Consider the following 25,902-nt stretch of genomic DNA (forward strand, 5'->3'; position numbering starts at 1 on the left):
GGTTTTATAGCGATAATGGCTACTTTTTATCTATCATTACAGTATAAAAAGGACGGATTACGTAAAGTCGTATCGTCCTGTAATATCACATTTCATTCCAACCAATTAGCGAGAAGCGATCAATTCTATAACTTTAGCGATTCATTTATAATCGCGGTGAGTCAAAGAAAAATCATTAAACTCTGCGACGCGAGAGATATCGAGTCAAAAACTAGTTGAAAGTTTATTTACGCGACCCCAAAGATAGAGCGGCCAAGTAAAACACTACGATAACGCTGATAACGTTAATATAATTTCAGTAGCATCGTCTTTAATATAATCCTTTCAGAGCAAACAAATCAGTGTCGATGGGGTTTTCGCCAACAGGATCGACTTGGACATGCGCTAGTGTGGACATTTTGTCATCAAGTACATAATTTTTATCGTCGAAACAACTCAACCCAATTTTGTTTAGCTCGCACGTGTACATTGTGTGATTTATTGATCTTATAGTGTTCATGGAGGTTCTATGTAATCTACCCTATAACAACGTTAAATAGTCTTATTGACTGACCTTTCTAGACGATATTTTGTTGATCCCCATTGCACTTTTTATGCTCCCATCCAATAGTTTTAACGAGTACATCTTACCGAGTTGTCCGACAAATTCAGAGATGGGTACGGACTACGTCTCAGCCTTAAACTTTCCAATAACCTTCTTATGAACCTGATCATAGTATTCACTGTTTTGAACATATACCTACAAATCAAAGAGTTCGTGTGCTCCTATAATTCTGCATGTTCCGTCTTTACTTCTTAGTAGAGCGAATCTGTATCGGTAATGAGTAATTTTGCTCCTCTACCATATTGTTTTCTGATGAACCCATAATTAAATTCATGCATCAGGAGTTTAGATAACTTCAGCATGGTAAATACACAATAGATTGGCTTATCGAGCTTGATTATAGTCCGCTTACTATGGATGGCTACTCAGTTATCTTCACATATTTTCCAGCTGACAAAACGCGATGAATTGACTAAGTTATATCGCCTGGTCACATCATTATCCAACTTAGCATTGACACACTTTCGTATGTTTTCAATGGTTTTACCAAACACGCCGTTATTCATGAGTTTGAAAAAAATCTTTTGAAAATCCGACTTGGCTTCTTTTTGTTTTTCGGTGTTAAAGTCGGTATAAGTTTTAAGCCAGCGTGGTTCTTAAAACCTGAGCACACGCTGAATAGAAGAACACTCGCATCCCTAAATCCATGTAATATTTGAGATTTTTGTAATGTATTGTGTATCGGTATTTCTCCATCAGATTATGCACCAATTTTTGGCACGCTCGGTCCGGTACTTAATTGTTCTTTCAGCCGCTGACTAGTTGGACTGAACATATAGTCACACACGATAATGTTGTCAGGCGCTAATGGGTAATCATTATGCTCCACGTTTGGTGGGATATTCAAGATCGACATCTAGAATACCCGTACATCATCGAAATTGACCAACTGCTGGTTAAAGCGCTCCGGATTCATCCATGCACATTCTCCTATTTGTAATGTTTTTGCGTCATCGTCCAAAAATAGAGATTATTAGGATCTTAGTAAATGATGTACTTTGATCCCTTTTTGGGGGTTATAATCAGGCATGAATTTGTTGCTGTCTCACTAAGGTTTATGTGTGATCGTTGAAATACCACATCGAATTCCTTTTTCAACAAAATTGAACATATCGCCATCTGTTCATAATTATAACGTAATCTGACTAACTTTAAGCGTAGCATCTCTTGAGAGACCAAGAGAAGAATAATACCATGCTCGATCGAGCTAATAATGACGTTTGCACGTATCCCTGAAATTTTCGAAAACATGAACTAGTAATAAGACATCCGTGGTGAGATACAAATCATCATAGTGACCAAGATGTTTTTAAAACCCGAAATGCTTCCGAACGCGCTGCGCATGCGCGTAATTTTCCTCGGTAATAGTTTCGCCGGATAGCGTTCGATAAAATACTTCCTTGTCAGGCAATGAGGTTTCTGTCAACTTTTCCCAGTCAGTCATGTGTTCGTAAGGATAAACCCTTTTGCGTGACACTATATCATAATCGTGCTGAAACTTTTCTCGTGTATATTGTAAACATGGTAGTATTTCCGACCAATTCATCTAAACTCACGTTCTGAAATTGCAGACTGTCAATAAACCTCAGTCGGCTCAGCGAAAAGGACATATATTTGATTATATTGTATAGAAAACAAGTGATCTTTTGATGATACTGCCCAAAACATTTCTAGCTGATTCCCATCTGTGGGGTTTGGTGCAGTGATGTGAATCTCATTCAACGCGTCGATAAATTTGATAACGCAGTCCAGACCACGATACAAACTAATGGTTTAGACAACATTGGATTTGTATGGATGACGTTATAAGCAACACCACAAGACACATGTTCCTGATACATTTTCGTGTAAGATTTATCCATCATTTTCCACCCCTGCTATCGATATCAACAAAGACTCAAACTCCGCGTAATCACCCCGGGGACCCGTGCAGTTCTCTCGTGATGCGTGAAGGACAACACATGTTCGTTTTATTCCGTTTTGGCATCTTTGGAAGAATAATTTGTATTCAGTCAAGTTTATGATCATTATCCGGGCAACACTCGTATAGCCATATAAACACCGTCGACAGTAACATTTTGTATGCTCTTTTCCATTTTGGTGATGCATTAACCCGGACAAAATTTAATCCAACAATAGTGTCTTTGATCCTTTTCATATGTGTTATCATACGGTGTGTATTTTGATATCAGTAAGGGATAAACGGTGCTGTCACATTCCTTTACACCAAAAATATTGGTGGAAAATCGTTTTCAAACAGCGGTATCTTGTCCAGCTGCATAGAGAAATCGATTCTGTAAAATCGAGCGTGATCTGGCAAGGTTTATAACTACCGACCGGCTAGTGATTATAAAGTTTATAGCAAGGTATAACTCTGATAACAATGGCCATATGAAAAATGTATCATCGTTGTTTTTGACGTTGACACAGCTTTTGCTGTTTATGATCTGCACTGATATACAATCTTTCGCGTAACGGATTATATCAGGACATGGTACGATCTGCACTGATATACAATCTTTCGCGTAACGGATTATATCAGAACATGGTACGATCTGCACTGATATACAATCTTTCGCGTAACGGATTATATCAGGACATGATATGATCTGCACTGATATACAATCTTTCGCGTAACGGATTATATCAGGACATGATACGATCTGCACTGATATACAATCTTTCGCGTAACGGATTATATCAGGACATGATACGATCTGCACTGATATACAATCTTTCGCGTAACGGATTATATCAGAACATGGTACGATCTGCACTGATATACAATCTTTCGCGTAACGGATTATATCAGGACATGATACGATCTGCACTGATGATACCAGAGATCATTCAACCGGATCCTTTTCTGGTGCATTGGTCAACTTTTAGTGGAAGCAACAAAATAATTTCCCACACGTAACTAACGTCAGTGTGGAATGTACGGTCTAACCTGGTGTACCCGACTGCGACTGAAAAAGTGATTTTAATACCCCGATGCATCGCTAAATTAGCGTTGAGCATGCGTCTGAGCATAATTTCAGATAAATATGCACGCTCATGAAGCGTGGTCTCATCATCGTCTATCACAGCGTTGTAAATCGGGTAGTAGCCAGGAAACACCTTCCTACGACGTAGATAAGGTACTGTTGCCATGGTGCATATTAATATCGATAATTGTTTAATTTGTAGTATTATTAGAATTTTGTGCAACTACAATCTTGTTGATATATGGTGTCGCGCTCGATGAACCGCCGTATGTTCGTACAACTCGTGCTGCATCTCATCAACATTTTTATGTAAAAAGGCCCATCATTTGTTTCTAAGTATCGTTGTTGTTGCTCGATGAGTAATATTTTCATTTGCCTGCGCCTATGATTCTCACCCTTCGCTAATATGGCTAACAGGAAACAAATGCTCTTAGATCACTCCATCTTCTACTTCGTCGATGCTGACCACAGCACAATGGCACTTATAGAGGATCTTTGTAAAATATGCCATTAAATCCAAATATTTTTCCGAGTAACCCTGGTAGCATCTTGCTTGCCCAACTCGCTAACAAAGAAATGAGCGTTAGAAAACCACTCTGTCTTTTTTGCCTGCGTCGCAGACATTTTAAACGTGACCCCAGTACTACCAACACTGTGTTTCATGATTTTGTTACGCTGCTGCAAGGTGACCATGATGTTATCGTTTCCTTCTAACTGCGGTTTGCTTAACCATAACGTGACCGGGTATTCTCGTTTACCTGTTGGAGCCATGTTGGCGCGCTGACACGACGAACGTACGGCGCGCGAGCCCACCACGAGCCATTTTTCTGATGGTTCTTAAACTCATGTCCCCAGCGAGCTGGTAATGATGGATCTCGGCGATATAAGTCACTGTGTCTGCACACCGGGCGACTGATTCACCCCCGTCCGGGAAGTCCCTCTTCTTGATGTCGCTTTGTGAGTGGATCCGGAGATGGCGCCAGAAGCTTGACTGGAATGATCTCGTCCAGTTCGCTTATTGTGATCACATCCTGGGATTCAGTAGCGGATTTAAGCATTTCATTAAAATCGGATGGATAACGCGCGGTATTTATCCTGACCTGGGTTTAGCATATACACGGTTGGTGTGTCGTATTTTAATAATAATGATAATAATAATAATAATAATAATAATAATAATAATGAGGACTTTGTATAGCGCCTACTCTTTAGAAGCTCTAAGCGCTTTACAACATTAGACAACACCTATAAGATAAAAAACATATAATGATATTATTACAAAAATAAACATCATGAAATTAGAAAACATAAAAATCATGCTGAAAATATTTAAGGTAGGAAACATTATTAGGCTTTAAGTTTGTTCTTGCAGTCGAAATAAGTGAGTTTTGAGAGCACTCTTGAATGGGATCACTGTGTCTTTGTGTCTAAATTCAGTCGGCAATTCATTCCACGTTGCTAGGCCCTGGTATGCGAAAGAATGTTGTCCATATGACTTCGTTTACATAGTGGGAATAATGAGTATACGACTGTCAGAAGAGATGCGTAAGAGATGCGTAAGTATCATGCTGGTGTGTACACATAGGTGAGGTCTGGTATGTATGTTGGACTGAAGTCCATCAGTGAAACGTAACAAAGAGAACAAATTTTGTGTTTGATTCTGGATCGAATGGAGAGCCAGTGTAGGTACAGAGTAGCGGGGATGTGGGCTCTGATCGTTGCAGCATATTCATAAGCAGGTTGGTATTACCACGACCTGTGAACCATATGATCATATAATGGCAATCAGGTAATAAAAACTCATGTCGCGGTTTAGTCACGTTCTCTGAGTCAAAATTATTATTGTTCATGTTATATTAATAACAAATAGTTAACAAAATGCAAAACGTGAAGGATACAATTAAACCGGTATGATCGTTTATATTAGCTTACTCTTATAAATCACTTCAGTTACTCCGTGTTTGGCAATATCATCGAATGCGAAAGCGTTATCGATTCTAGTGGTGATGTCAGCAATAAGGTCGATTAAAATTAGGATACTATGACCGGTGAACTTAACATGAGCGGACAACGAATCGTTACTGCGTCCACGTTGGACAGCGTCGATTAAACATGTACAGTCTTGCATAGCCATGTGAATAAAAAATTTCGCTGTTCAGTGTAACAATGACAGGTGACCATAACATGTCCGGGAAAATATTTTAAATCCTGGCGATAGTGGTCTTGATCCAGTTGATAAAGCTATCACAATGTGGTCTCGAGTAAAAGTGTATGACAATACTAAGTTAAATACAAATGGAGGAACGCTGACAGGAAATTTGAGCATAGGGAAAATATCCTGAGCGATTTACCCACAACACCATTCGTGGCTAAAAACGAAGAGTCTCATGCCGAAAGTCATGCCCAGGTTGATAATGCGCTGAGTCTTAAGTACAATAACTGGATAAGTAGACATGGATGAAAACCTATCCACCAGCGGTGAATTATCAGAAACCACATGGACAACATTGTACGTTAGCACAACTATTCTCGGATTTTTTCTTATCAGCACCGTCTCTAAAATGCAACATTTTCAGGTTAAACGTTTTCGGCAGAACCCACTAACCGGGGTCTTAAATGTTCTCAACTTTTTACAGTGGACGATCTCATTTAAACTTTTATCCGCATTTGATGATTTGATCAACATATTGTTTGCAGCAAGATAACCAGAATCGTTGGCATCGCTCGCGATCTTGTCACCAAGGCATCTTATACTATTTTTAGACTGGGTCACAAGTTCGAGATTGTCAAGTCGATTATCGATAGCATAACCATGCTGTGTGGTCCCTCTGTTACACTCTGATACGAGATGGTGTAGCAAACAAATGCTTGTTTTATGTGTGCTCTCTTGACTGAGATCATGGAATATGCCCAATTATGTATATTTTAAACAACAACATGTTTCGCTCTTTATGCTTCACATTACCATCCTCGTCACTTTCATACTTGTCAAACACCGGGTGGGTTCTCCAATTTGCCATTATTTATACTACTACCATTTCTGTGTTATCTCTAATACGACGTTTCGTGTTACATATTTTTGTTACAGAGCGATGGATCACTTCCTGGTACGGGATTCAGTCAACGTGATGAAATAAGCAGCAAAAAGTTTATACGGCAATATAGCTACAGTGTGCTCATCTGGATGTAACTTCCCATGATGATCAGTGACATCACACAAAAAAACATCGGTAAGGTATAAGACCGTAAAAACATTGTGAACTCTGTGGTGAGAATCTAAGATTTATTTGTACAGCGCAGCTTCGTCCGAGGAAGCCCAATCCGTAGGCAGAATCATTTTGTCTTCACCGAAAAAGGAAATAATTCCTGTAACGATTGAAGGATCCTTGTACCATCATAATCCACTCAGTGCAAGTTTTTAAAATCATACCACGGGTTAAAATCCCACTGGTGCATCCTACATTTGCGGAAAACCGCGTTGATCAGTCAACCATGATCAGCTACTGGGGAAACATCTAATTTGGATAATAGCTGAGGCAAATAATATTCGGCTAGCTTGCTCACATGACGACAAAAGGGACATTTAAATTCCAATTCCACTATCTTGTCAGTAATAATATAACCACCAGGTGAGTAGCGCAAGCCGGGGATGTCCTTGATACAGATATCATTACCCACTATTTTACCATCGAGAACGCACCCAGTGCATTCTCTGATCACCGGCGCAAACAAACCACTCCAACAACTTGGTAACGTCGAAGAAGAGAACGGTTCATGGGGTGTCATTGTTCTATCCAGCAAATCATCCACATTGGAAAAAGGGCAACAACCCATCGCCGAAGCTGTTTCTAGGACTCAAGGTACTAATTCAGTTCCCATAGTAGACCTATGCAAACACCATGATATTAAAAATTCAATAACTTAATTTTTTGAGTGCTCATGATCAAATATTTATCAGTATAGATTAATCCTGGATGTCAGCTTCTGTGTAGAGGAAAAGATAAGACCCGCGGCATTTTCTGGACCTGCATGTGTTTGAAACAAGTGCTTTCAATTCCGCACCAAAGAGTCAGGTGCTAATTTTAGCAATGAGTGTTCCAAACTCAAGACTGTTAAAGGACTGAAATTCCATCAATAAAACAATGTCTCTATTTTTTTCACTTACAACTAGGATAAGCTTTCAAAAGATTCTTTTTCCTACAACATAACTTACATTATTAACCAATCATGGTCAGCTTTTAACCCATATATATATATATATATATATATATATATATATATATATATATATATATATATATATATATATATATATATATATATACTCTATTTTAGGTTCACCGATTTCCAGGCTGGTTCCCATTTTTTCATACCATTAGTACCGTGTGTCCTCTAGCCATTAATGGTAGTTTCCATAAGCTGCTACCATTAATCTATTTTCTTCTTGGTCATATATTTGCTGATACTTTTTTTAAAATATTTGCGTCAATGTTTGTTCCATTATCACTATATAACCATACGCAGTAGTCTAATTCAGTAAACCATCGCGGTTTCATCTAACATAAACAGTATAGGTAATGATCTCCACGGCTCTTTACTTCATCATGCTACCTTAAGTACAAACTCATGGGGTCAGCAGGGCGATCACAAAAGTGTGTCATACCTCATTTTTACTAATTTATTAGAATCCATGTAGGTACGAATTGTTTTCTAGGGTCTATAAATATTGTGCTCTATTAACTTCAGTCTGAAGAAGGAAGTAAATATATACTTTTTAAGACGGCTCATTTTACAGTACAGCATGAAATTGTAGTAAAGATCATTTAATCTGGAAACAATATAGGGGCATTGTCATAGCTAATGCTGGTAAATATTATCTTCACGCATGACAGAAATCTTCCAGCTTTATGCAATAAAATGCAATAGTCGAGAACATTCTGCGCGTGTATAAAGTAGTGGGTTTTCTGTCATCATTACCAACGTTTCGGTTGTGACCAGAAAAGGATCATCACTACGAGGTATGTTCCCCCCATCCTTTTTAATACTAAATTAAGGCTTATACTAAATAGGTGTGAACCAAATTTCGCAACTCAACGCATGATCATACACAAAGGCTACAATAAGTCCCAAAACACAAAAAAAGTTCAGTGTCAAAATTGAAAGTTCCGAAGTGCATATTTAAAGTTTTCTTAGTATACAACGTTTAAGGTCCGAATTTGTTATTGTGTGATTTAATCATATATTTAAATATTTTAGTGATGTATTTTCCGGGTCAGTGTTTGCTTAAGGCTCTGCAGTAATTCATGCAGTAGAGAACTGGCCTCCCTTGAATCCACGAATAAAGCACGAAAATGAAGGAAAATCGTTTGAGGCATCGTATTATTCAATTAATGGGCCAATTGATTGTTGACAAAACCATTCATTCGTCACATTCCTATTTGAGTTATGAAGAAATAGAGATGAAACTGGATTGATGTCTGGTAGGATACTGGCTTTTTTGTATGTTGCTTCTCTTACATAACCTTTTTTTCATGAAACACCGGGGCAACATAGCCTGCGTGCATTGTATAAAATATTTATGTATATTGTCAAGGAACTGTATATATATATATATATATATATATATATATATATATATATATATATATATATATATATATAGCGAGAGAGAGAGAGAGAGAGAGAGAGAGAGATAGAGACAGAGACAGAGTTCTGGTGCAATAGGGAAGATTACCAGGTAAGCACATCAATTTGTCAGCCCACATGGACAGATAAACAAATGAATCGAGAAAGACTAAGTACTTGTTCCTATAAAACAAATGCTACTGTTACAAATACTAAACCATGAAGAGAATTAATGAAGCAAACATAAAATGTAATAACTTGACTGTTGTTGGTTCATCAAAAATAAATGTCACAATACAGCGAGGGAAAACATATTTCAATCACTAGCATTGAAACAGATTACAATTATGTAGTCTAAATTTTTTGAAGCAAAGCATATTTACCTATATGTGTCATATTTATAAAGGAAAAGAAATTCGTGTGTCGTAACGTTTTGCTTTCTTGTTGTTTTCTTACTCTTGGTGGGTTCAGTACATTCCGAAGGATAAAATTGAAATAAACAACTTTCAGACATGTAAGATTTACATTGCCAAGGTAAAAAGTCAAATAAACATTTAAAACACTACACCATAATTATACAGTTGACATTTATTACATTTAATTTAAAGCACTTGTTATCAGAATGTTTCACTGATGGATACAATTCTCAGTGGCCTAGTGGTTAGAGCGTCCGCCTCGTATGCGGGAGGTCGTCGGTTCGATCCCCGGCCGAGTCATACCAAAGACTTACAAAAATGGTACTAACAGCTGCCTCGCTTGGCGCTCAGCACTAAGAGGTTAGTGTTAGGACTGGTCGGCCTGGTGTCGGGATAATGTATATAGGTGGGACTTTATTTTTGCAAGTTCTATCAAGGGTACATATTTGTCTTTGAGGCTAGTATTGGGATGCTGCTGATTTCGATCCTAACTATAATCAGGGTGATTTTGTTTTTGAAAACATGAAAAAATGACAAAGACTTGTTTTAGTTCTACTGTTCAAAGGGACAGTTTACGTACTAACCCTGGCGCAGGCATTGGCGACCCAACTTGGTTAAAGTTTTGAGGCATTAAGCTGTTCATGCCTACATCTTTTCATCTTCAGTCTTGGGCGACTAATTTATTTAGGTTAGAAAATAGTAAAACAGAATATCAACATTATAGCTAAGGATATAATGCATTTTGACGATTGGGTGGAGGTTGAAACCTATGATGGAAGTAATCAATGTGACCTATATTTAAAGCATACTTTATTGTATCATGCGAATTTTTGCAAATAAACCTTTTATAGTAGAACCATCAAAATGTGTTCATTGAATGAATCTTAAATAGCATTAGACCATTCCTCTGAAACTGTCAATTTGGTCTCATCCTGCAGTTTTTGCATATACAATGATTTCTCACGCATTATTTCTAGTACGGTAATTTCACTTTATCATCGGACGCACCACTTTTTGTACTAAACCAATTTTAAGAAAGTCGGTCACGCCTGACATATTTTGATTTTGATAAATTTAGCTTTATCCTCATTTGCTCAAGCACTTTTCAAAGTAAAGTCACGAAACGTGGTCATGAGGCTAGTCTCCTTGATTGATATGCTATCCCTATTAAAGTAGTTCACTGCGACCTCTATTTTGATTTCGGTCATTTTGGCATTTTTGATAATATCTCAGAAACTACTCATGCTATAGTCGTGAAAGTTATTTATGGGAGATACTTCCATAATCAAGACAACAAATATCTAAAATTTGGACTCTGTAACATACATATTAAACTTCATTAATTTTGGTAAATATTTATATTTTTGAGACTGTCAATATTGGAGTGCTTTAAGCTGTTCTGTAGTGATATTTGAGGCGTGAAATGAAAATTCCATTCAAACATCAATGCATTTTCCCATCATTTCTGACCATCTTGAGCCTTTCAATATTCACCTGACTTATGGATAAGAATAGTGACAGAACAAAAGCGTATACGCATTTAGAAGTTTGCTTATACGCATTTAGAAGTTTGCTTATACGCATTTAGAAGTTTGCTTATACATGCAGCTTGAATACGCAACTGTATATTCTTTACCCACACGTAATAATTTGGTCGGAATTTCCAAATCACATGTATCTAGGTTCACATCAAAAAGGATCAATCACCTTTCTATCACATGAACTTTACAACATCAACTAATTATGAATTTAGTGTATAATTATCATGAAAGTGACTTTGCGGAATTTAAATGACGTTTATATTTATGATTTTAAAATAACGTTTATACTCATGATTTTTATTTTAGAAATCAATGTAAATTATCCGTGATTAAAGATGTTCAGAGCTGGTACAAAATGATCTATATTGTGGCATCTAAATTAGACAAGATGCACAATATATTTTGCGCATAAAATTCAGGAAGTTATGAATTCTTGTAATTTCATTACAACAGTTAGGTAACTGATATGATACTCATATTAACTATTTGCAGCATTAAAGTTTCAGTTCACAGTTTTCTTGTGCGGATCCTTTACATATTTGAAACTAAATTTTAGCAGGCTTACTACGCAAAATGACAAGTCCTCCATTTAATTTGTAGGTAAGGAAAGACAAAAGTGATAATGATGATGATGATGGTGATGATTAGAGAATGCTTGCGAGTATCACACAAACATTTTAATGTTTACTCTTTAATTTTGGTGTTGTATGCAAAACATATTTTTGACTATCGATTATTTGCATATTCTTGTTGAGGCTAGTAGAGCTTATGGAAGACTATTAATTGTATGTCCATTTGTAGATGAAGACAAGATAATAACCAAATGTATTGGGGTATTTTTCAGTTTCTTTTTCGTGTATGCATGTTACGTTGTCAACAAACCGGCAACAAGGTTATCATGATATATATTTAGCTCTTTACAAGGCTTGGCAAATGAAAGCGTCCAGGGTTTATACTTTCAATGTTCAGATGTTTTGTATCCAAGTAAAGTAAGAACTTTCTAACAAAAGACATATTTAAAAAAAATTCCAGCAGGAAGATTGTGTCGTTATTAAAACCTTCACGGCATTGCAAAAGTTTTTTTTTTGTTGGTATATTAAACAAGAAGATAGCTAGATTATGGTGGTAAGGAAATACAGACAACATGCTTGTAATATTTACAATTAAGGCTTGAAAATAAACAGGTTGGTAATTAGTACTGTAGGAATTTGGGCTATATTTTGCTTCAAACAATTTTGGATTGTCATACAACTGATTTTCATTTATATTAATATGGCCCTTACGCTTGTCATTGGAACATGACGATATGATGTATGACTGAATAAAGCAAAATAACCAATGAATAATATAATAAATTTCGATACTTAACAATTCAATCGTAACTTATAATAAATGATGAAAATTATTAATTCACTAATATAACTGCTGCAGTTTGCATTTCTTACATTCACCTCTTTCTGAACCCAATGACTAAAACATCCAAAAATAACTGGAACAAACAGTACGCTTCATCTGAAGTACCTGTCATGTTGATTGTTTATCACAATATCTGAGATGAACTCAGTAATGCCTATCCGTTATCTTACGTTCAAGTGATTCATTGGTGTTAAAGGACACATCAGCATATAAATAACTATTTAACGCTGACAAAATGCGAGAAAGGTGCCTAGCCCAAGAACAGACCTTGCCAGATGACAATAGCTGGACTGAACAGTAATCGAACACGTCATGTTATGAATTGGAATGTTAGTCACACTGGCTCTCTATGAGGTACAAAGTGGAAGCTCATGGCATTTTCTTCTGCATTATAACTGCCTTCTGGGAATGTAAATCGAAATTGTTATGATTAAGTGTTAGCTCACTAATGTGTTGTGCTCTCTCAGACATTTGTAACATGACAAATTACTTGCAGTAGTAATGTAGTACAACTATCATTCGCTGTCTGTTGCATTTGTTGGTCATTGTATGGATTTTAATTACTGAAGCAGCATACTGTAGAGTTTTTAAATATATCTTTTTAGCCTATTTACATTTTGCACATTTCTTGAAAGCATACTTTCAAAACAAATAACACTATGTTTTGATTCTGTCATTCAAATTTATTATACTCTAAGAATGATATTGACACATTTGGTATGTTAAATGGTACAACTCTTTTTCGATAGCTTTGGTTTTTAATGAACATTAATAGTTTTTAAGTTATTTCATTGTTGCTTATCTTTTTCCTGAGTGTAATAATGTCTAGACAAGCACAGATGTGCCTGATTAAGCAGCAAGGTTAATTTTATAAAGGACATTTTGGCATATATAACTACATAAAGTAGGAATGCATTAATAGAAAGTACAAGATATTGTAACTATGTCCGTAGTAGGTCACTATGATCAATCTGACTTCCAATTACACTAAAGTTTGTGCCAAAACCTTTGACTGATTCCCATCGCACTTGGACTGTAGTGGAAGCATTGCTCTTTCGTATACCCACATGCAACACAAACCATATCAAAGACCGTTTCGAAATCCAGTTTAAGGTGTGTGATCAGAGGTTTTCTGTAATGCATTAAATCCAGAAGAATGAGAATGGTAAAAGGCATTTGAAGTGTAAAACCTACCAGCACAGCGTATCCTCACACCTGCAGGTAAGGCGAGGGTCATTTGAACATAATCAGGTTTTCAGTGAAACTTGTACTAGTCATAAGCCAAACCTTTCCTATAAACAATTTTTTTTTTTAAAAAAGTGAAGTGATAGCAATTTAGAAATTTAAACATAGCTGTTTTATTCACAGGATAATGTATAAAAAAGGTCTATTTAATATGAGATAAACATTTTAATACCTGCAAATTGTTGTGAGAACAACGTGTTTTTATAAAGTTCTCTCTGATACTAGATACTCATTTAGATAAGTAAATATTTGCAAGAACAACGTGCTCTAAAAATGTTAGCACTAGATGGCACTAAAAGATTTACACCTATAAGCATTTGTCTGAAATTTGATCAACATTTTGATTTGCTAAGATTTGTGAGAACAATATGTACCCATAAAATTCTCTCTAAAATGGGATAAATATTTTTATATCTATCCTAAATATTTTAAATACAAACCGTACTCATAATAATTTGATAACAATTCGAACATAATTAACACAAGGACAAATTATTCTGTTGACAAGGTGTCATTATAAAGTTCTTTCGGAAACTGGATCCATCTTAACGTCTTGGTCTTCTTCCTAGTCGATACGAAACCATGACATATGACATAAACATCTGTAACCCGATGTTATCAAAGCCTCCATATTGAGTGTACAGTTGTGCTCGGTACTGTAATAGGTAAGAAAATTCCATGTGAAATACAAACGATCAACAAAGCTATTCATTTTTAAAGTTTCACTTCTTGGTTCCTCTAAAGTCATATAAATTTAAACTACAGAACTTGATATCTTCCGGTATGAGCAATTCTGCTTTCTTACAACACGTTTAAAAGCGTATGAAATCTACTTTCAATTAGTTAGAAATCGTAAAAATGAGTCTTTAATTTTGACACACACACATACACACACACACACACACACTATAGAGAGAGAAAGGCATTCATTGATAAAGCGTGTGTTGAATATTTACTCGTGTGAAATCTTGATTCCCTTGTACATAGTGCAAGTTATTATTTTAATGTACAGATTTTAATCAATTTGAAGTACGGCAGCGTTAGTGTGAAGAGTGCAAGGATAAAGTATGATATGTGCAAGAAAAGTATTTTTACAAACTATATGTAAACATTTTAATCACTTTAGGAAGCAGACCATGGATATGTGTTAGTTGTACATAAATAATTTTATATAAATGTGATTATTATATGCATGTGCGTTTTATGTGTTTTCTATGTCTTTTATACGGTGACATTTGTGATGGTGGTAATGAAGACGAGAGAGACTACTTTTGTGGTTTTTTTGATTGTGATCTTGAAACAAAGGATCATTTTAAGATTTTTGTGCTTGGGACAAAGTTCTAACGTTTTCAAACGAAATTAGTTCAAAGAATGATAATCAGTTTATTAGGTTTCTAGAAATATTAATTTTTGTGTTCATGGCCATACATCCAGTCTACCAACAACAGTAACTAAGAAATGAACGGAAACGGGATTGAGGTAGAAGAGATGACGGCTGGAACTTCGACAGAAGCCGAAAAAGAAAATGGAACTGGAACGTTTCGAACAGCTCTCTCTCTCTCTCTCTCTCTCTCTCTACTGTTTGTAACTTGACATCTGAAACGGAGAAGGAAGTTTTAACGCGTAAATGGGTAGGTTCCAGACAGACCAACCTCTCTGTCCTTACTCTAACAATAATGTAGTTACATCCGTAACAAAACAAAACAAAACATACATACAAACAAAAAGGACAACCCTAACACAAACAAAAAGAAAAGCAAGCAGCAGCAGCAAGAAAAATAAGAATAGAAAATAAAATAATTAAAGAAAAATTTCAGAAACGAGAACATTTTGCATAATTTCGTCATCACTAGTCTGAACCAATCAGGAACAACTTTATGACATCTTGTGCATTTTGGACCGAAACGGTAGCATACTGGAGCATCATACGCATATCCTTTCATGTGGCTATTTTTAGGTGTTTGGACCATAATGTGATATTAAAATGAATTAGCATTTATTTCCGTGATCACGAGAAGCTCACCTGAGAAAGTTCACGTGATTTTAGATTTTGAAGGAAAAAAAATTGGACAGAGTTGAACATAAAGTACGCTTCATCTACCGAAAACGATTCTGTTTCTTAATTAAAATAGCCACACTCACAAAGAATGACTAACGATACAAGGTTTATTTCAAGAAGCGGTCTATATATTTTAGACGGATTCCTTTAATCCCAAATTGCAAATAATACTGCAGTTTGCAGTAATGTACTAAAAAGATAATAATAATAATAATAATAATAATAATAATAATAATAATCTTCAGTTGATTTTTGAGAAAGACTCCAATGTGACAATACCACTGACTTAGTGAGAAACAAAATGAACGAAGTCTATCCCTGGAAGACGTATGCAAAACTTGCGAAACCTTTCATACCGATTTCTTCAAAATAGATCTTGTACAGGGCACAGTGAGTTCTACTGTGATGATGACTAGCAAATTATAACTACGGCAACTCTTATGAATCCACAGAATACCATTAATACTGCAAATCCTCACGGCTGTAGAACCAGTGAAAATCATTACTTTTGTAACCAGTTAGGTCCTACCCCAGAGCTGTAAATCATAATCAGGTTCAGTGGCGTTCATTTATGCCGACCAATCCCGCATAAAGGGTAATTAAAATAAAGTTATTTAAATCAAGTTGCCGAATTTACTTGTATAAAGTAGGATAAAAACTAAGTTATCTAGATCAAATTGCTGATCGAACCCGTAAAAATGAAGATTTAAAAAGAAAATTATTTTGTAAACGTTGTACGTAGATGAATAAGACATGGGTATGAACAACTTTTAAATGTTCATGTCCGTGAATCTTACACAGTAAGAAAATGCATGGTTATATCTATATTCGAGTCTATTTGTCAACACAATCTGTCCAATTTAATACGAGTGAATAGTATGAGGTCTCACCGGATGTCGGTTATCAAAGTTTCATGGCAAACCACAATATCACGCTTTGTACCTCTGTTATGGTTCTCAAACACAATGCTTCCTTTTTAAGGATCGTCGTTACTGTTTCTTTTGTTATCCTTCTGTGCAGGTTTTCGTCATTTGGAACATTTACGTGTAGTGAAAACAATATTTTTTGAAGATCCCCAAGCGACGACGACGATGGAGGTAATGACTGTTTTTTATCATCAACATCATTACCATTTTTCTTCTTCTTATATAGCTTTACCAGTACTAATACATGTCTGAAGTATACTATTTCACAAATAAACCAAATTGTGATATGATCTGACTGCATTAAATATGGGTTGGATGATTTTTTTATATCTTTAGACAAAATGCTATTTTCTTATTAAATGTTGTTTTTACTTTATATGCGTTGCCTTCCACATTATTTGTAAATCGATATAAGAAGTCGCATATGACCGTGAGTCAAACCAAATTAAGTTCTTAGAGCCAACCACCTACAGAAGAAATGTGCTAGATAATTCCACGTAATATGATATTATCAGTTTCCAAACATACCGAACACGTATCTCTGCTTCACAAAGTTATCCACACTAATTATTACAATATGAATCACACCATATCCTGATTACTGTTAAGCATAACAAAAATGTAGGGTATACGGGTCTAAGTTTGTTTATATATGTGCACCTTCAACGTACTGACAGACTGATCTGACGTTATGACAACTCTGAATCGATTACTGCTCTTCCAGGATTCCAGTGGACAGTTGAACAACCAGTTTGCCAATCTTGCGCTAATGTCTTCGTCTTGGTCATCAAACAACTACGTTCCTTTCCCATTTAAACATATGCGTATTGACATTGATAAAGCTTGATAAGTTTCCTCAGAATGTTTCCGAACTTGCTTCACCTAAACTTGACATGTACGCACATTTCACAAGAAACTCCAAACAGTTTTACATTGTAGTGAATTCGAGTAGAAAAGTCAATAGATCAGTTAACAATATTTTGTGTAATGAATGTTTTTCGCAAAATTGATTTTGTTCTTTAACTTAGTGAACGGACAAGAAGCAAACGACAAAGACGAAGAGGGGAGGAGGCTGCGAAGTCGTCTACGTTTGTACCTCTACTCGGCTGTCAAATGGAAGGACCATAAATGCTATATCAACCTGATTTACTTTCTGATGGCAATAATACAGATTGCAAAAACTGCTTTGATAACGACGCAGGTAGGTACATTTTTATACTACGCTAGTTTCAACAACGTTTTCTACATGAGAAAAACAAAATCTGAAGAGAACGAAAACGGTGAAGAGTGTTTGAGTAAGCGGATGGTTGGAAAGAGAGAACAACTCAAAAAGCATTGTTGACGATTTAAATGTGTTAGGTCACCCTCCACAAGACAAACCCATTTAGTTACCTACAGCAAGAACGAGGAGCTCATATAAAATGCAGGTCTCATTTGGACGTTATTATTAAATAAACTAGACATTTGAAAATGACAAAAGTTTCACGTAAGAATATATCCCAAATGCAACTGAATCTATTATGTCAATTCGTCAATGAAAAGGGTCAACATAGGGTATTGTATAAACTGATTCGTTTTTATTCCTACCTAGTTTATGCTCGACATATGTCTAATAAAGCAGAAAAACTCAAAACATTTTTGTTCTGTGAACAAATGAGTGTAAAGTCTGGATAATGGTCTGTTTGGGATTGTTCTTTTTCCTGGCAGAACTCAATTTTATTTAACACATATACGACAATTAACACGTAGAGAGTGTAAGAACTGAAAATGTTGGCACATATTTCTTCTGACTGCTAAGCTACAAATCCTTTTTTATAGTATTCCTAATCAACATTAATTAGATAGATGATTTTTTATTTTTCATAGATACTGGATTTTGGTAATCAAAGAGCTCGGTTCCAAGACCTGGATGATCGCGGTCGCACAACTCTGCACCATCTTCTGTTGTCCAACTGGGACACCGGTATGGAAGTGCCGCCATAGCCTCCCTCCGGCGGAAAATATGCTATTTATACGTTCGATGACCTGACGAAGCACATCAGCTTTGCTGTAGAAAAGGTGGGGATGCCTATGACCATCCATTACACAAGCGTGCTTTTAGAGTATATCTAGGCAGTTTATTGTATCGCTTTTGTTGGTTGCTTTTCTTTTGTGGTCCTATGTATATTTTTATTTTAATATCATGTCATGTATTAGTCAATTCTAATTTTAATTTATTCATGTAGATACTACTGTATACTTTTTTGATTTTAAAAGGGCATGGTTAAATATGCCGCATCCTTCAAAAGCTAACAAACAAGCACTTCTGAGGAATTACACACTGGTGTTGCTCGCTGGACTTAGCAGCATTGACAAGCTGATAATGGCAGCCAGACGAATTGTTTCTATCAAGACATGCATGCAATTGTAGCTCCGACAATTAAAGTTGCACCAATTCACCAACATTTATTGTTTCATACTCTTTAAAAAATGCAACATTTAAATCGTAAAACACATCTTTCATTTGTTCAATACTGACCAAATTATTTTGAAGATGACAGTATGTACTTTCTTTATGTTCTCATCTTGTCAGCAAAATAGTCAGTATGCACGTGATTTTTTCCCAACAAAACTTAAAGACATTTAGACAAAAGTTCCGATTCGTCGAAATGGTGTGCATTACATTAGGTACTGTCTCCATCAAACTGAGCACCAATTTCTGCCAACAAGCTGTCTTTCAGAATAACAAAGTAAATATGTGACATAGGATTTTAAAATGTGGCAGCAAGTTTTTCATATTTTTTGTTATGGAAGAAAATTCCTTCATCGGTTCGTCCCTGTTAAATGTATGCATTTATTCAACACATCCGATAAACAATGTTTACAATATTGCACTGCATTATATTGCATTGTACTACACATAAATAGGGTTTCTATTATTGCTGATACAAAGTGTATATATATATATATATATATATATATATATATATATATATATATATATATATATATATATATATATATATATATATATATATATTTATATCATCATCATCATCATCATCATACTCATCATAATGATCAATCGCGTAACCCAAGGGGTCGTTGGTGAACCTCAATTGACTCTGTCTTTCCCTGTTTTCTATTGCCCTTTATGTCTGTCTCTTGTTCTGTACCCCGCACCGTGGTCAAGTTCCGTAACATCAGCCAGGAGTGTGATATTACGCCGATCCAAAATATTGTACTAACTAGCGCATACACCCTAAATAAGCGGTGTAATCCAGAATAGCATCGCGAATCTTTTCGATCGCAATATCTAAATTATTCTCTGGTTTGCCCATAGTAAAAAAGAAACGGCATGAACATTTTAATTTTGAAGCCTTTTATTTCCGTTTCAGTGCCTACAACAACAGTCATTTGCAGAAGAAAGGTTTTATTTTTAAATTAAAGTACTCGTCCTTTGTGAAAACAATATCACAAAAAGAAAAAGTTTTAAGTACGACTAAACGTACAAAAACAGCAGGCTTAACCTTTCGTTCTTTAATTCTGCCACTGAAGATTTGCCTGAACGTGTGTGGGTATAACGCATATTTTCTTTGTAGTCAATTAACGTCGATGAAGTTATGACTAATACAAAAACAGCAGAAGAAAAACACAGTGAAATCTGGGTTTGTTGCTTCTGTGTTTATTCTTTCACGTTTCCCGTCCAAACGCGTTTATCCAGTCAAGGGTCATACAATGAAATGTGATGTCAATATTTAACATGTTAACGTTCAGAATGATGAACTGTGTAAACTAGTGGTAAAGATGAAATTAAGAACACCAATCCACATAAACAAAAAGAAAGAACCAAAGAATCATGCAAATTAAAAAAGAAAATATATCGAATTCTGACTACTATTGAAGTTAATAAGTTTGTGTCATATTAATTTTTGACAAAGCAATAAAGTGTTTAGTATTTCTAGGAAAATATTGCTATGGATAGATCAGTATTACCTGCTCTCATACTTTTATATCTTATTCTTTACACAACAACTTCTGATCGTCCGCCATTTTATTTACAGTATTATAGTTCTCCGAATGATGCAGTTGGCATATACATGCTTGAAGAAAATAACGTTACTGATGTTCGTGCAGTTACGTTCTGTGTGAACTACTTTACGTACAACAGAGTTCAGTTGGGTCATGGCAATCATAAAGCAGAAATACACGGTACATATGATCTCGGTTGTTATATATATATATATATATATATATATATATATATATATATATATATATATATATATATATATATATATATATACCACGAGTTTATTTGCTGAATTTCGTTTTAATGAAAAATGTATACAACGAGTGATATAACAGTGATACAGCATACATATAATATGCATATATGGTATTTACACGACTTAAAATACACATGTTACCATGATGTGTTTTAGAGTCTTATTATATGCAAAACGACCTAAAGCAAAACAAAGCATCTAATTGATGACATCGTATAGTGGTAGCTTCGCCAAGGTAATTAGTACTACGGTACTTTCACCTCACTTATTGTACTTTTGCATCATTGGTATAAAGCATAGTCTATCTGTTCCCTGGTTACATTAATAATGGCGAAAAATGTTTGATTAGCATAATTGTTTTAATTATTTCTAAAGATAATGAACATCATATTCAATTTGTGTTTATTGAACTACATTTGTTGTAGGACAGTGTAGAAAATTCACATGGATGCACAATCACTTGTAACGCCTCTAGTTCTGCTAGATTGCTTAGATTAAGTTAAGTCAATATTTTCATCAAGCCCATTTTGTTTTCTCTCACTTTACAGACATCTATGTATTTTGTGTCCCTTATGCGAACATTATGGGTATACCAAGTTACATTGTGCAGACACTTCCAAAGCCATGTTATTTCCATGTATGTAGTTAATAAACTACGCATGAATAATCACTGATCGTTGAAAAATCCGCAAAAATGTTAGTCTGATTCCATTTAACCTACCAAATTCTAATTATTTTACTTTATTTTTATAGCAGATATTAGCAACTGGAATGACAGTTATAGATAGCTTGATAAATGACGTAAAGACAAACGTTTAAGAAATCCACCAAACTTAGATGAATAACAAGAACCTTGTCGGAACAGAAAACTAAACCTGGGACATCGGAGGTGCGAGACGAGCAGTTATCCAGGCGCAAACACCAAAATTTAGTGCATTGTGATAAAACACTTGTAATAACAGAACCTCATCTACATCTTACTGGAACACGACTATAGTTTTTGAAATGTTTCTGTTTCAGATGTATGTTTGAAATCCAAGCCTAAATTTGATGGTCAAAGCTATAGCTACGACATTTTGGCCGACTTGAAAAACAATAACATAAACGAATCCTCGGCTCTGAAGAGGTAAATCATAAATGTAGTAGCAACGAAGAATTCTTTTATTACATAATTCGCATATAGTTGTTATAATTGCTCGTGTTTGAATGTTTGATGAAGACCTCAATATAAAAAGTAATACAAATGTAACCTTTTTTGTAATACTGACATTCACAACAAAATTTATATTAAATTGCTGAGTTTATGATTAATTGATTATTGATACAACCTACGAGTTCATGGTTGAAGAATAGATCCGATGCGTCGTCATTGTATGTCATAGGAGACGACTGAGTGGATTGCTCCCCAGGATGCTGGAGGAGGCGATTGTGTGGATTGCATCCCATGTTGTTGGAGGAAAGGATACTTGTAGTTCAGTAGAGGTAAGGCCGAAGGTTGCTGATCCGATGCAACACTCTAGCGTCTTCTTTATCTTAATTTAGCTGTTTTGCATGTTGTTCAAACTTCACATTTGTGATTAAAGCAACACCGTTTTGTTTTTGTTCTTCAAACCTTATAAAGTATCGGCTGAATAAAAGTTGTCCTTTCCTCGAGTGAATTGGCGTATGTCTCTGTCCCGTCTTTTGGCTCCGAGACTGGTGAGGAGCATATGCAACTAATTATTTATTACACCACTATGGGAGAACCACCTAAAACTTTAACCAATAATGTGAGACCCGGTCTTACAAGGGCCATGAATAATTCAACCAGCAACTCGGACAAGGAAACTCGTTTCAATCAAAGAAGTCGTCCAAGACTTCTCATAACTGAGTCCAATGATGAGAATAGAAACCTGACAAAGCTGTCTCATTTTGTGATAGCTAAATCACTTGAGGGTTTTGGCTGGAGAGCCAAGACGTGTAAAAATCGTATTTCCGGCCAAATACGTGTAGAGAGTAGCTGCAAAGGTCACTCAAACAATCTGCTTCGCCCTGTGCTTTTTGTGGAGATACCCAGTAATGTATGTCCACATGACTGAAGTGAGACTCATATATTCGAAAATTGCAGCTTTCAGGTAGTGATACAAGTTAAGCGGATGAGCTTTCGCCGTAATGACAAGTTGACTCCAAAACCTCTGATATCCCCATATCCTAATTTCAACTTGCCTACATCGATCAAAGCAGCGGTTCTTCAATATCCCTGTTGGCATTTTCATCGTTAAGGTCATTTTGTACAGCCTAATGGATGTTAGAATTGCGCGTCACCTACACGTCCTACCTGCATAAAACGTTGTATTTTTCTCATTAGAAGCTGCACTATTAAAAAAAAACGCAGTTGAATTGTAATGTCCAAAGCAACGTTTTCTGGGACGTAGTTTTTATATTGCCTATATTTCATTGCTTTGTATCACTTAACAGCATCTGTATTTAATTCATAAAAACATGTAAATGTCTAATCCAATAAGACCTTATAGTTCATATCAAATCATTATTGCCAATCAATATTGTAGCGTACATTGGTTTCGTTCCGAAATTTCATAATAAACCCATTCCACATGCATTGTAATGGCTCAACTTTCAAATAACACGGTCAAGGTTTACATACTTTCTTGGTCATTACACAACGTATTTTGGTCATACGACCTAACATGAGCCAGAAGAAAATATACATTGTAATGACTTTTTCTAATAAATAGAGTCCCGAAAAGTCACATTGTACATGAAGTAACCGCTATACCTGTAGTTGTGTAGTTGAAATTGCTCATCCGTAACACGAGTGACTGTTGTAGTTTGTATAAACACCATGGTGGGAAGGTACATGTGTATGTGCTTTCATGTACAGTTATATGTCCTTTTCAAATTAGATTGGAAATGTTTTCAATTTTTTCATTTTCAGGTACAGTTTTAGAAACTACTAACATCAAATAGCTTTTATAAGAGACAATTGACTAAGTACTTTTACATACCTATAAGTACATTATTGTGATCAAAGTATTCCTATCAGTTAAAATTTATACAACGTATACTTTCTGCTGGACTTGTTTTTGAAGTGACATGGTCAAAGACATGTCCATGTCATAATGACATAAATCAGGATGAATTTTCAAACTATGACAATTGTTTTATATATTGTCATTACCTTTCAACTTAAACTTTGTTTTGAGAGTGAATGCAGCTATAGCTTTCTCCAAAGTGTTATTATACAAAATATGCATCAAGATTAAGTAAAATATACTTAAATTGTTTTGGGAACAGGAAAGCTTGAGGAGCAAAATAAAACTGAATGTTTGAGGGTTTCATTTTTATTTTTCACTCCTGCAACCTGTCATAAGGATGTGCCTCATTTTTTACGGATCTGTAAAATAAAAAGCAGTGCCAAAACAGACCTTCTGCAACTTTTAAACTTTCAAACTGCCTTCTTGTCTTTCTTTTTATTACCTGTGTCTCTTTTTGTAGCTTTGTGAAGATCAGCTTGACGTTTCATCTATTTTCATTGAGATTTGACAGTTTGACTGGAAGCGATCGATGTCTCAGCATACAGGGAACCGTGAGTAAAAATTCATCGTAAATTTAGTTCTTCTTCCTTTAAGAGACAGTCGGGTGTGAATATATGTTTTTTTAAATTAATTTTATCAAAAACATTAGAATGCCGTCATGCATATCTACCGTAGACTCATACATACCTTCCGCAGATAACTAGGCGTTACAGAGAGAGCATGTTCCTTTAATTCCAAAGGTTGGGTCTAATTTGTGAAGCATGTTTAAATGTACACTGACTAATCATCCGCACGAACCGTTTGAACCTTTCTTTCCCCAATATCCCCAATATCTACCGAATAATTTCACCAATATCTGCACCACTCCGGTGGCCTAGTGGTAAGAGCGTCCGCCTCGGATACCGGAGGTCGTGGGTTGGCGCTCAGCATTAAGAGGTTGGTATTAGGACTGGTGGGCCTGGTGTCAGGATAATGTGACTAGATGGGACATCATGCTACATGTCTGCGACATGATGCCCCAGTGCTAGACATCACTATCAACTAGCACCCTGCAGACATCGTAGCGATATGACTGAAAAAATGTTGTAGCTACGTTCAAAATCCAGATCACCCCCGCCCCCCCCCCCCCCCCCCAATATCTGCCGTACTCAGAGATGATAAGCATGCTGAGGTGTTAAAGAGTGCTTAACACTTTGTCATGAAAAGTTCGGTCTTCTTTGGGAAGTATTTACTGAAATGTACACTGGCTGATCATCACATGAATCGCTTGGATCCCCACTTTCCGGATTTCATCCAGTCAGAAGCTGCTCTTAACTTTATCCAATCAGAAACTGCTCTTAATTTCATGGCTTCGTTCGAACAGGCGATTTACTCGGTGCTTATACTGTTTTCGACCCCAATGATTTTGATGATGAATGGAATCATTTGAGAGTATTGTTGTTGCAAAATAAAATTTGCTTATGTTTAGGTAGGACAAACGGTATTAACAGAGCAAATCGAATGTGTTCACCAACTGCAAATGTCATTCTCGTATTTTGTTTAAGATGGATTACGTCTAGATATATTCGATGTTTTCAGATATCTTTTACTGACAAAGATAACAATGGTCACGCCTTGAACGATTTGAAAACAGATACCAGCCAAGTAAGCTGCAAAGATATCAACGTGGACTTACCAGGTAAGGCTAAAAACTTTGGTCTTTTTGCATAGGTAATTCAAATGTGCTGATTTAGATGAGGAAACTGCTGTGTTGGTAGCAATGAGCATCAAGTATAAGCTG

General features: G+C 35.8%; 1 protein-coding gene across 3 annotated transcripts in view; it reads left to right on the forward strand.

The window, feature by feature from the left end:
- Positions 1–8,503: 8,503 nt before the first annotated feature.
- LOC149796194 (mucolipin-3-like) overlaps positions 8,504–25,902 on the forward strand; it is a 35,067-nt gene continuing 17,668 nt past the window's right edge. For 2 of the 3 annotated variants that reach the window (XM_089964205.1, XM_089964203.1), the window contains exons 1-8: positions 8,504–8,609; positions 16,914–16,990; positions 17,848–18,020; positions 18,686–18,877; positions 20,863–21,010; positions 22,108–22,213; positions 24,583–24,673; positions 25,701–25,800. In XM_089964205.1, coding sequence (XP_089820331.1) covers positions 20,899–21,010; positions 22,108–22,213; positions 24,583–24,673; positions 25,701–25,800 — 409 coding nt within the window. In that variant the 5' untranslated portion in view covers positions 8,504–8,609; positions 16,914–16,990; positions 17,848–18,020; positions 18,686–18,877; positions 20,863–20,898. Of the gene's footprint in view, positions 8,610–16,913; positions 16,991–17,847; positions 18,025–18,685; positions 18,878–20,862; positions 21,011–22,107; positions 22,214–24,582; positions 24,674–25,700; positions 25,801–25,902 lie in introns of all 3 variants that reach the window. The other variant, XM_089964204.1, reaches the window with a different exon arrangement.

Source organism: Sinohyriopsis cumingii, chromosome 7, assembly GCF_028554795.1.
Source record: "Sinohyriopsis cumingii isolate HCF-2022 chromosome 7, ASM2855479v2, whole genome shotgun sequence".
NCBI classification, from domain to species: Eukaryota; Metazoa; Mollusca; class Bivalvia; order Unionida; family Unionidae; genus Sinohyriopsis; species Sinohyriopsis cumingii.